This window comes from Melanotaenia boesemani, chromosome 3 (genome assembly GCF_017639745.1).
Source record: "Melanotaenia boesemani isolate fMelBoe1 chromosome 3, fMelBoe1.pri, whole genome shotgun sequence".
NCBI classification, from domain to species: Eukaryota; Metazoa; Chordata; class Actinopteri; order Atheriniformes; family Melanotaeniidae; genus Melanotaenia; species Melanotaenia boesemani.
The window spans coordinates 6,891,666-6,903,386 of record NC_055684.1 but is presented as its reverse complement, the minus strand read 5'-3'; the positions used below and the strand labels follow the sequence as shown (position 1 = coordinate 6,903,386).

General features: G+C 37.3%; 2 protein-coding genes across 2 annotated transcripts; both read left to right on the top strand.

The window, feature by feature from the left end:
• Positions 1-723: 723 nt before the first annotated feature.
• LOC121637215 (ubiquitin-conjugating enzyme E2 variant 1-like) lies at positions 724-5,763 on the top strand. The gene is made up of 4 exons (XM_041981222.1): positions 724-802; positions 1,976-2,124; positions 4,051-4,176; positions 4,723-5,763. The coding sequence occupies exons 1-4, from the start codon at positions 739-741 to the stop codon at positions 4,867-4,869; spliced, it is 486 nt and encodes a 161-aa protein (XP_041837156.1). The 5' UTR covers positions 724-738; the 3' UTR covers positions 4,870-5,763.
• Positions 5,764-6,024: 261 nt separating this feature from the next.
• Positions 6,025-10,520, top strand: tp53rk (TP53 regulating kinase). The gene is made up of 3 exons (XM_041979893.1): positions 6,025-6,037; positions 8,399-8,677; positions 9,903-10,520. Exons 1-3 carry the CDS (start codon positions 6,025-6,027, stop codon positions 10,388-10,390), a joined length of 780 nt encoding a protein of 259 aa, XP_041835827.1. The 3' UTR covers positions 10,391-10,520.
• The last annotated feature ends 1,201 nt before the right edge of the window (positions 10,521-11,721 follow it).

Below are 11,721 nucleotides of genomic sequence, written 5' to 3'. Positions count from 1 at the left end.
GGGAAATTGTAAAGTTGTAGTATTTATTTATTTTATGAAATGATTAGTAGTTAATTTACAGTCCAAGTTTTGTTTAATAAGCTGATGTGTGCTGCAGGAATGACCTCCTGAACTTTTCTGTGTTGCAGCCTTTTATATACAGTCAATGGTTGCAGCAGAACTGAAGAAGCCTCTGAATGAACACACTGTTGTTTCCTCTATTGGCTCAATAAGCTCAAGAAACTCCAGATCAGTCCCCAGAAGAGAGCCAGGAATTCAAGATCAGTTTGTTCAGCTTCTTTAAGTCCCTGGTTCTGGTTCTGCTGACTCAACAAATGGCAGTGTTGGAGAGCCTAAACCATTGTTATTTAAGCAATGTTGCAAAAATCACACTAAAACTTAAAATATTTTAAATGTTTCCAGATTAAAAGTGCCTTTATTCTTTGCTGGAAAAGAGCAAACAAATCAATGTAAAGAAACATGTATGATTAAATGCATTTAACTATACTGATAATCTGGAGTATTTTCCCTCAAATTCTAATTAGTTGGTAATTTTATTAACCTACCAGAAACATGGCTTCTGGTCAGAAAAGTTCAATAGAGTCCTGGCTCCAACCCTGACTCATATTTTGTCCCCATGCAAAAGGAGAATATTTCACTGTCTTTATATTCATCGTGTGCAAGTCACATTTCTGTGTCCCCGCTCGATTAATAGTCGACGATAATATTTTTTAAATCGGGGATAGTACGTACGCGGAAATGACAATAGTACGTACGCGCTTCCGGGACGTAAAGATAAAGATGGCGACGGCCGTCGGTTCAGGTACTGATTCTCTGCAAATAGTTTTGTCATGATGTTTTTGCTGGTTTTCTCTTAATGTGTGTAATTTCCAGCATACTAGACTATGTCCAGGATAACTGAATAATTTTCATGAGTCTAGTTTCAGTGACGTTTGAACTGTTAACGTGTTTGAAGGTAAAACAAAACGCTGGTTAATCAAACGGCAAGTCAAGCTGGCCCTCGGTGTTTGGTGTGCATTCGGTCGTCTGCAGGAGACTTTCTGTGTTGATCCCTCACATATTGGTCAGAAGACGTGATAAATTAGTAAAATGATTACATTACATATCGGATTATGCCGGAGTTTGCTTTGTTTCCGGTGTCTGCGGTGACGCCCGTGGCTAGCACAAGTGTTAGCTACATGAGTGAATCGTTAAGATATTTTTAACCGGCAGGACAACACTTTCCATTGGTTTCCTGAAGAAATGCTTGATTTTAGATGACTCTTAAATCACCTCTATGAGGTGGCACGTTTTTTTTTTTACAGTAAATTGTGATATTTCTATGTCTGAATTACTAACTTAAACGGTGTTTAACTGCGTCAGTTTTTAATGTTCTGAAATAACCATTTGACATTTTACTTTGCCAGAAGTCTGCACACTTGTTGTAAATGCAACAGTTAATTTAATCCACTTCAGATTGAAAGGATGTATAAAACCACAGAGATCAAGCATCCTGTAAAGCAGCCACACAAGATTAAAAGTACGACCGTTAATTTGTAGTTAGAAAACCACTATTTTTGTAAGAGTTGCAAAATACTGTCTCACAAATGCCACATGTTTAAAAATCCCGACAAAACAATTAGGAAAAGAACAACTTGACTTGTTTTCACCATCCCTTTTCTAAGTTATCTTCCGTTTTTAGTTACATACATGAACATCAACAATTCTCTTAAATAAATCTTCCAGAGTTTGTCACTGTCATAAGAAATAAAACATTTTTAGGTAATCGTATCTAAAAGACTAATTTGATGGTTTATTTGTATTCCTGTTTAACAAAAAAATAAAAAATAAAATAAAATAATTAAACATGCAGATGTTAAAGTTTCGCTTCTTTACTTTTGTTAGCAACTTGTATTCATGCAAATCATTTTGCATAATGGGAACCATCTCCTTGCAGCACATGGACGTTGTTTGAATCTGTTTTTTTGTGTGAAAGGTATTGTCGTTCCCCGCAGCTTTCGGCTGCTGGAGGAACTGGAAGAAGGTCAGAAGGGTGGTGGAGATGGTACGGTGAGCTGGGGCCTTGCAGACGATGACGACATGATGCTAACTCACTGGAACGGTATGATCATCGGCCCTGCCAAGGTGAGCTCCTCCACAACAACAGAAGCTTGTCATATTCTACATAAGTTACTTTGCTTTTTTTAAAGACTGTGCTTGTTTTAGTGTGTATTTATGATATGGTGTGTTATTAAATTTGGAAACCTGGCTTCACTTCCTGATGAAAGGAGTTGTGTTTAACTTAAAGCATCCTGATGAGAGGAAGGAGAAAATGTTACCATTAACTTAGAATTTTCATTTATTCATAGTCAACCACAGCTCATATGGCACATCATACAAGAAATAAAAGGGAAGGTCAGACATCCAGAGGATATTTCATTAATAGGGATGGGAATTGATCAGATATTATTGATATCAGTGTCATTATCAATTCTGCATATCGATCCGGTTCTTTATGATATTGAAAGCATGATGCAAAATACTCCCCACATAACTTTCACCACTTCACTCTCAGAATGGATTTTATTAACAATGAGCCCGACTACTGACTACAGAAGTCTCCATGAAGCACAAATATACACCTGTGGCTACAGGTGAGCTCATTGGTAAATTAACAAGCAGCTAATTGTCGATACACAGAGATATAGCAGGAACATTTTCACCAGCAGGAGGAAAACTCATGGTTGGTCAATGATAAACTCTCTGGCATCCACAGAAAGCAGGAAGTTAGTCCATTAATTTGACTCCTGGATTGAATTAGGAGAAAAAGAAAATATTGCAGCTGGTCAACAGGCAGACCTTCAGCAAGGAATCTACTCACGTAAGGAGCCTGGAGCAGAGTAGTGATTTGTTGGACTCCTCTGTGCAAGGATATGGGTCTGTCCCACGATCTGTTACTTATGATTTGTTACCATCTGTTCACAGATACTGTGTACAGGAAGGGAATGAGCAGACTGCTTCCTGAGGAAGCTCAGAGCCTTTAATGTCTGCAGCAAACTGCTGGACATGTTCTTCCAGTCTGTGGTGGCCAGTGCCATCATGTGTACTGTGGTGTGCTGGGGAGCAGACCACACCGTCTAACAGACAGCTGCAGAGCCGCCGTCACAAAGAAAGGAAGGAAAAAATCATTCCTTCCTTTCCCAATAACCCTGATCAATAAGTCCTCCATGTGTGAGAGGTGATCACCAGCTCAGTTTTTACCCAAACATACCAACCAATCCATAATCATAATTGTATATAGTGTATATGTGGGTGTGTGTATTTCTGTTTTATTTTATTTTATTTGTGTGTTTTCAGGCTTCTCTTATATATACTGTGTGTGTTGAATTTATCTTCTATATGTTTACATTTTTTCTCATATCTATTTGTTATTTATTCTAATCTGATGGCTTCTGCTATAACGGAAGAATTTCATTCATGGGATTAATAAAGTTATTTGTCTCTTCCTTCCTTCCTTCCTTCCTTCCTTCCTTCCTTCCTTCCTTCCTTCCTTCCTTCCTATACATACATTGGAGCTTGTGCCATTGTCATGTTTTCTCAATAAAATGTAGCCGTGGAGCCTCTTCCAGCAGCAAACAGACACGCGTGTCCGACATTGTGTATCTGTAGCCAGAGAGCTGGCCAGCAGCTGTCGGCACAGATAAAAGGTGTTGATGAGCCCAGTTGTGCACAATTCCAGTGCTTTGGAAAATTGGGAGCCGCTCATGAGTGGAGCTGGTTTTAGATTCCTGTCTTTAAAAATCAGCCCTTAAAATGATGCTGGATCTCTGGTTCCCCCGAGTGAGCTCACTTATATTATCACCAGTTTCTCAGGAACGGTAACTCTGTGGTGTAAAGTGTGATGGAAAGCTTACCCTTATACGGTTGTTTTCCAGGCATTTATGTCCTGTGCTGGAGGTTTACAATCCAGACATTAAATGCAGTGTTTATTCAAAGACTATATGGTAAATCCACACTGATTCATTTATTTATCACATATTCATAATAAAAATATATTTTCTTGTATTTCAGACTGTTTATGAAGGCAGGATATACAGCCTGAAAATAGACTGTGGGCCCAGATACCCTGAACATCCGCCTCATGTCCGCTTTGTCAACAAAATCAGCCTGACGGGTGTGAACAGTTCGACTGGTGTGGTGAGTGTCCAGAATCATCCGGCGTCCTTAGATCGTATATTTATATCTGTTTATGGTGATTATGGGAAAAGTGTTGCTCTTTAAGGACAAACATACAAAAAACACTTTTTGCTCTACAACCCTGATTAAAAAAAAAAGTTGTGACTGTGAGTAAAATGTATATAAAGTCAGATGCAGTTCTCATCAGCCCATATTTTACACCCAGTAGAACATAAACAACATATTAGATGTTGAAACTGAGACATTTTATCATTTCATGGAAAACATGAGCTCATTTTAAATCTGATGGCCGCTGCACGTCTGTAAAAAGTAGCTCCAGGTGATGTTTAGCATGGTGTAGCATCCCCTCTTCTTTTAATAGTTGTGTTAACCAGAAGTTGGACAGGTGAACCTGATGATAAAAAGTGTATGAAGTTAGATATTTAGATTTATTTTTTATTTCACCTAAAAAAAAGAGGAGAACAGAATAATAGGGGATAACTCCAACAGGATGTATCAATTAGAAAAGATAAGACAGACAAATATCTTAACTTCCTCCTCCATCAGGTGGACATAAAGGCGGTGTCGTCGCTGTCTCGGTGGAAAAACTCCTACTACATCAGGACGATCCTGCAGGAGCTCAGACAGCACATGATGACGAAAGAGAACAACCGGCTCGCCCAGCCACCGGAAGGCCAGGTGTACAGCAACTGAATCTCCTGCTACTATCCACCCCACCCCCTCGCGCACACACACACTAACACGTGAATATACAAAGCATCCCTCACACTTCAACCCACACATTCAAACTACTCATGTTATCCAAGATGTCTTCTTCCTCTTCAGATGTCCAGTTCATGGTGCAGACCAGGCATAGCGAACCAAGAAATGACGCAGTTTCCTTTATTTTTTCTTTAATGTTGTTCGTGTTGCACATCCAGATTGTAAAATAACTAATGACCGGGTAGAATGTACTACTCGTGTGTGTTCTGGGATCTTATAAGTATGTTGGTTTTTCTCCACATCACAAACTTCTACATGACAATATGCTGAAAACAATCCTCTCTAAAACCAGAAATCCCAACAGTTTCAGGCTTTGCTTGGTCTCCCGGACTGCGCTGATGTCACCCCTCCCCCACAGCTTCCACAATATCCTGATGATGTGAATTTCAGGGGCATTTATTAAATAAAAGCATGTCCTGTAAAAAGGAATAATCAGCAGTTAGATGCAGTGCATCTACTAGCACATCTCTGCTGCTTTTTCTTTCTGTTTTCCAGACGTTTCTGTGCCATATGGTTCATAGTGCTTTGTGATGATGAGTGCGAGGAAGAGGAGAAGGGGTTGGGTGCTGCAGGTGCTTCTCTGCTAGGAACAATTTGAGTCCTTGGCACCTTTTCAGGACCACTGTTGTATGCCAGTCTGTGTGGTACAGGAGGAGTTGTGATCTTTTTCTTTACTGTTTTTGGTGTCTTGTTTTAGTTTCTTTGGTCTCTGTGTGTAAACGTTGGCTTTGGATGTTTATTTTATAACGGGTTGAATCTTTTCAGGGTGATGGTGACCTGTGGCATGATATTATTTGTAATAAACGTTATTACTTTTGCACGAAAATATGTCTTTTATCGTCCAAACTGCTTGCCATACACTCCGATCACATTTAGTCTTATAATGACAAACTACGAAGAAGAGAGAGATGAACAGGACAGTAGTTTAATTAATATTGTAGATGTGTGACGGCACCAGGTCCCTCACCATCTCAGATGAAATGTACAAAGTTTTAAAAGCTGTATTTTTTTAGGAAATTTTGAAAAAGAAAAATTGTACAGACAGTGTAGCTGACTAGAAAACCGTGCTGGTATAACAGATTCAACATGGAAGAACTGGGTGGGAATATTGACAATGAAACTCTTTCAGCAGATGTGCAAGTTGCCAGTCCTGTTGGCATTTACCACCATAATTCAATTAAGCTTTATTCATATAGTTCCAATTCACAGCAAGGTTATTTCAGTTCAATTTACTGTAATCCAGTTAAAGTCAATTCAATATATGATCCACATTAGTCCACGTTATCATTGTGTCCATATAAACTAAATTAATAAAAATAAAGTTGTTCAGGAAAGTACTGACCTCTCCAGCTTAAATAGATATTTCTCTTCAGACACTACTTGAAGTAAAAATAGTTGATTCTGCTTTTCATTTGTGTAAAAGTACAGAAATACTGTCAATTTTAGACTTTTTATAATAAAACATTTTCTCTCAGAACCTCAACATAGAACATATTAAATAAAAAAACACAAAATAAAAAGCGTTTGTTTCCTTTTTCCTTCACAACTGCTAAGAGGTGGAGCTGCTGTTCACCAGCTGTGGACGGAGCACATCTGGAATCACACAACTCCAACAGATGGAAGTGGAGATCCAAAGAGATGGGAAGAAGAAAAATAAACATTTATTTTGTCCAAAATTTAACAGAAAATGGTTAATCTTTAAAAGAAAAACAAGTAACCACTCCTAAAGTCATTTCTAATCAAGCTTTTTTAAAAACGTTTTTATCAGAATTTGTATTTATTGTTGTTTCCAGACGCAATTTTCTATAATTTCTCATAGAAAGTAAAACATTTATCAGATTGATCCTGATTTGAAAGTTGAGTTGCATGCAGCTGTGGGGAAAATGACCAGGATAAATTGGATAAACGACAACGAGACAAGGTTTAATTGTTTCAGTACTAAAACTGAACAAGAATAAAGCAATTATTGATAATTTGAGGCCAGTTACTTTACTCTTGATTACAAACGACTTGCTCATGCACAAGCTAGTCGAGTTCAAAGCGAATGCACACATCAGAGAAGCAGCCAGGCTTTCTTCATGATAACATCCATATAGTTTTAAACTTGTTGGATTGCAGACATCTGATTAGTTATTTTTAGATTTCTCTTTCTCTTTGACAGGATTTAAGACCCTTTTATTTTACAGTCAGTGCAGCATTGTGGTTTAATGTATGAAGATATGAAAAGTGTTGTCTGACTTCGCTCAGTAACAACAAGATATGATGTCCAAAGAGTGGAAACCCACTCAATCCTCTTATTTTCAGCACTATATATTAAAAGTAAAGTTAATATTAGACTTTTGAATAGGAACTCCACTGGTTATTAAACGATTAGAAGATCATGCAGCATTGTTTTAAAGGATGCTGATCAGATACACAATGCATTAAGCTGTTTTCTTTCTCTCAGATGCATCAAGGGGAGGTTTAATATTAAAAAAGTGAGATTTCAGAAATCATTTACATCAAATCAACATTCATTCAAAATCTTCTGGTAAAAAATTAGGTGAAATATTTAGGTATAACTATAAGTAAATCTCAAGGGGCGGAATGAATGCTGTGATCATATTAAAATGGCTGCAGATGTTTATTAAAAAGAAATTTTATGGTTTAGTTTCCCTTCACATCTATTTCAAGTGGTGTCATTAACTTTCTGATGATATGTGATTTTGATGCCTTAAAGTTGCTTTTTAAATGGTCAGATTGTCATGTGCAGGTATTGTTTTATTGTTTTTTTATTTTTGATAACAGTTTTTACTTTGGTTGGCCATAGGCTTTTAAAATTGACATTAACACTTATTTGATTGACATGGTTTGGAAAATGCTTTACAAATATAATTTCTCTCCAAACAAGCTCATAATTTGGAATAACGGTATATTTTACACAAGAGAAAATCTTTAAAGTGTGAAAACAGTGGAGAAAGGTGTTTCTACTTCAAACCAGTACAGTTCAGTTCCGTTCAGCTTTATTGGTATAGCGCCAGTTCAGTGCCAGGCCCTTTAATGTGCTGTTTCCAGTAGTCCACAATTAGGCACAATAAGAGTAAATATGATTTATTATTGTGCATAATATAAACACTAAACAGTTTAACTAAATGTTTATTTTTATCATTTTTACAATTTTATTTTTATTACTTTAAGACGTACTATTTCTGATATTCTTACTATACACTTAACACTGTAATTTCCTTGCTAATCTAATTTATACAGACTAAGCCCCAGTTATGTATTTAAATACATATTTAACATTGTTTTTGTTATAGCTTCACTTTTATGTTCACAAGCTCAAAGATTAAATAGTAGTTCTTTTATTTGTACTATTTGACATATTTATTTGAGAGATTTTTTTTTATTTTATTATTTTTATTAATTTATTTATTGTGACATTTTGGTCCACACTTCCCACCATTTGACGGCGGTAAAGCGCCAGGTCGTTGTTTACCAACCGTCAATAAATACGAAGAAGAAGAAGAAGGAGACGAAGAAGACTCAACCAACATGGCGGTTCCCCAGTTTCTGAGCAAAGCAGAGTTATTAAAACAAGGAGCAGAAGCCCGCGTGTACCGGACAGATTTTCTCGGAAAACCGGTGATAGTTAAAGAAAGATTCCCGAAACGTTACCGACACCCAGAGATGGACGAAAAACTGACACACCGCAGAACACTGCAGGAAGTTCGCTCTATAGTCCGCTGCCGCAGAGCAGGTTAGTCCCTCCGAACTGTGAGAAAGTTGTATTTGCAGACAGTAACATTTTATTCCAAATAGTGATTATCACCAAATAAGTAGAAGAAGGCGAGAGACGCGTTTAAGTTTGACTGATTTTGAAGTAATAGATGATGTTATAATATGAATATATATTAATAGTTTTGATTTTTGTATCCCTTTTCAAAAATCTTGTGCAGGGGTGGCCAACGTCGGTCCTCGAGAGCCACAATCCTGCAGGTTTTCCATGCATCCCTGCACTGACACACCTGACTTAAACTAATGAGTCATTGGGCAGATCCTTACAGGCTGTTGGATCCATTTAATTTGAGTCAGGTGTGTTGGTGCTGTACTTTTTAGATAAAGGTTTAAGCTGAACATTGTATGAATAACATACAGCTGTTGTACCATTAAATCATTGGAGGGGGCACAGAGGGAGTCTTGGGTTTACAAGCAGTTGTAGAAAATTAGGTCTTTGCATTCCCATAAACCAGAAAGTGTAAAAAATAATCCCTGATGACAAATGTTTACCATATGTTTTAACAATTTAAAAAATTGTTAAATTAAAATTTCTTTCGCTTCTCAAGGAAAGTATTTAAATTATTAAGACCTTATATCAAAAATATTGAACTCAGATTTCTACATGTAAAAGGAAAAAATATATTGCATTATTGGCAAGTGTTTACTTTATCAGCTTTATTACATTGAAAATATCCATAATTAATACACTCTTGTCTTTATTACATTTAAAATGGTCAGATTTATTAAGTTAGCATCTTTGGGCAAAATGGTCAACATTATTACATTTTTTACTTTATTGCATTTAAACTGACTAAAATGATCACATTATCAGCTTAAAATGGGCAAAATTATTACGATATCAACTTTATTACACTTTAAATTACCAAAATTATTTGTTGCTACATGCATTTTCACAAACTACATGCTAAAAATCATGAGGGACACGAAAATAAAAAGGAGGTTGTGTCGGTAGGCTGTTGTTTACCATCCAGAAGGTCGGTGGTTTGAGCTCCAGAGTGTCCTTGAGCAACACGCAGAACCCCATACTGTCCCTGCCATGTCAACCGCTTTGTACATGTTGGCTTCCAGAACAAACAGCAGTCTCATCCCTCGCTACTACTACAGGTTTATAGTTGTAGTTATTTAGTGTTCTGACTTCAGATTCTCAGACAAATCATTTAGTTAAGTCTTCTTCTTCTCTGCAGGCATATCTGCTCCTGTCCTCTACTTCGTGGACTACACCTCCCACTGTATTTTTCTGGAGGAAATTGTGGATTCCTTGACCGTGCGAGACCACATCGTATCCAGTCAACAGTCCGACTCCTGTCCGATGGAGAATCTGCAGCAGCTGGCTGAGCAGATAGGCCAGATCTTGGCCAAAATGCATGATGAGGATATTATCCACGGAGACCTGACCACCTCGAACATGCTGCTGAGACGTGGTCCGGTGGACACGAAGCCTGACCTGGTCCTCATCGACTTTGGCCTGAGCTATATTTCAGCTTTGCCGGAGGATAAGGGGGTGGACCTGTTTGTTCTAGAGAAAGCTTTTCTCAGTACTCACCCCAACACAGAACTGCTGTTTGAGAAGCTGCTGAAGAGCTACACCCAGTCATCCAAGAAGTCATCAGCAGTCATTAAAAAGCTCGATGAGGTCCGGCTGAGAGGGAGGAAGAGGTCCATGGTGGGATGAGTGCTCATGACCTCTACATGGACACGCCTCTAGGATCTGATTACTCGCTTAAATGATAAGACTAAAGATTTTTTATGTTGACCAACATTACAAAATCAAATAAATGTTCAGTGATTAAAATATTTATAACAAGTCTTCATTTTAAACAGCTTTTTGACTGATGTGTAGAACTCCTGATCTCTATGAACTCCTCGATGAGTGTGTGTGTGTGTGTGGGGCTGGGCGATATGGCCTAAAAATAAAATCTCCGATTTTTTATAACCAAATTTTAATCGATTTTTTTTGCTTTTCTTTTACAAAACATAAATAAACTTTACTGAAAATCTGTCAAACACCGTTCTGGTGTGGAGGGAGGGCTAAGTCTGCTGCTAACTAACTATGGAAAAAAATCCAGATTTTCAAAAAAATTAATCTCCAGAAATGGAAATCGATTTATCGATTAATCGCCCAGCCCTAATATATATATATATACGTATGTAGCTGTAGAAAAACAAGGTTATATACACATACGTGTGTTTGCATCCAGCTGTTTTGAAAAAAGTCAAATTGAGAACAGAGCTGAAAGTAGATTTTTCATTACTTATAATTACTTATTAATTACTTATATAATTACTTATAATGCAAGTTATTCTTCTGCCACATCAGAAGCTTTACGAAGCTTCAAATGAAAGAATATGTGTTAAAAAACTGGTGCAGCAGCTGTTGGGTCTGGTGTTTTCTGTTGGAGCGTCCACTCCTGCAGGACACGCTGATCTCAACCTGCAGGCAAGACTCAGCTTTACAAAGAAGCATCTCACTACGTTGTTGCTGTTTGTTAGTGATTTTTGTAGTTGGAGGAAATTTTTCAGGTTGAGTTGTGTGTGGAGTTCAGTAGCATATTTATAGATCTCAACTCACTACCTGGGAAACATTTTAGAAAGTCATAAGAGATTTCCTAATGTTACATGGGGATTTTTGCATTGGGAGGTTCTAGTATACATGGTACCAGACACAATCAGTAACAAATAGGAAAACTAACTTCCCAACAGGAAAACACATAATCTGTGTTATAAATCTGAACAGATTCATCCTTCCAAATTTATTTAATCATTCAGTTACTGACAGTTCTTACAAAACAACTTATTTAAGGGGAGGCATATTTACATATACATTCATGATACATACTGAAGTTATTATAGAATATTTGGTGTTGTGACAGAAGATTTTACCACTCCTCTATTAGATTTAACCAAATTCTTTGCATGTGTGTGAGATCAGTTGTAACATTTTACAAATCCTTTTTAAAGGCCTTTCTGTTCATATGCTGGTCCATAAACCTTTAGCAGAAACTT

Excerpts from the sequence above, each read along its gene's own strand:
- tp53rk (XM_041979893.1), top strand. Across the intron at positions 8,678-9,902 it reads AGTCCGCTGCCGCAGAGCAG|GCATATCTGCTCCTGTCCTC; the intron begins GTTAGTCCCTCC and ends TCTTCTCTGCAG.
- LOC121637215 (XM_041981222.1), top strand. The coding sequence starts at position 739 with ATGACAATAGTACGTACGCGCTTCCGGGACGTAAAGATAAAGATGGCG. Across the intron at positions 2,125-4,050 it reads TGATCATCGGCCCTGCCAAG|ACTGTTTATGAAGGCAGGAT; the intron begins GTGAGCTCCTCC and ends CTTGTATTTCAG. Across the intron at positions 4,177-4,722 it reads TGAACAGTTCGACTGGTGTG|GTGGACATAAAGGCGGTGTC; the intron begins GTGAGTGTCCAG and ends CTCCTCCATCAG.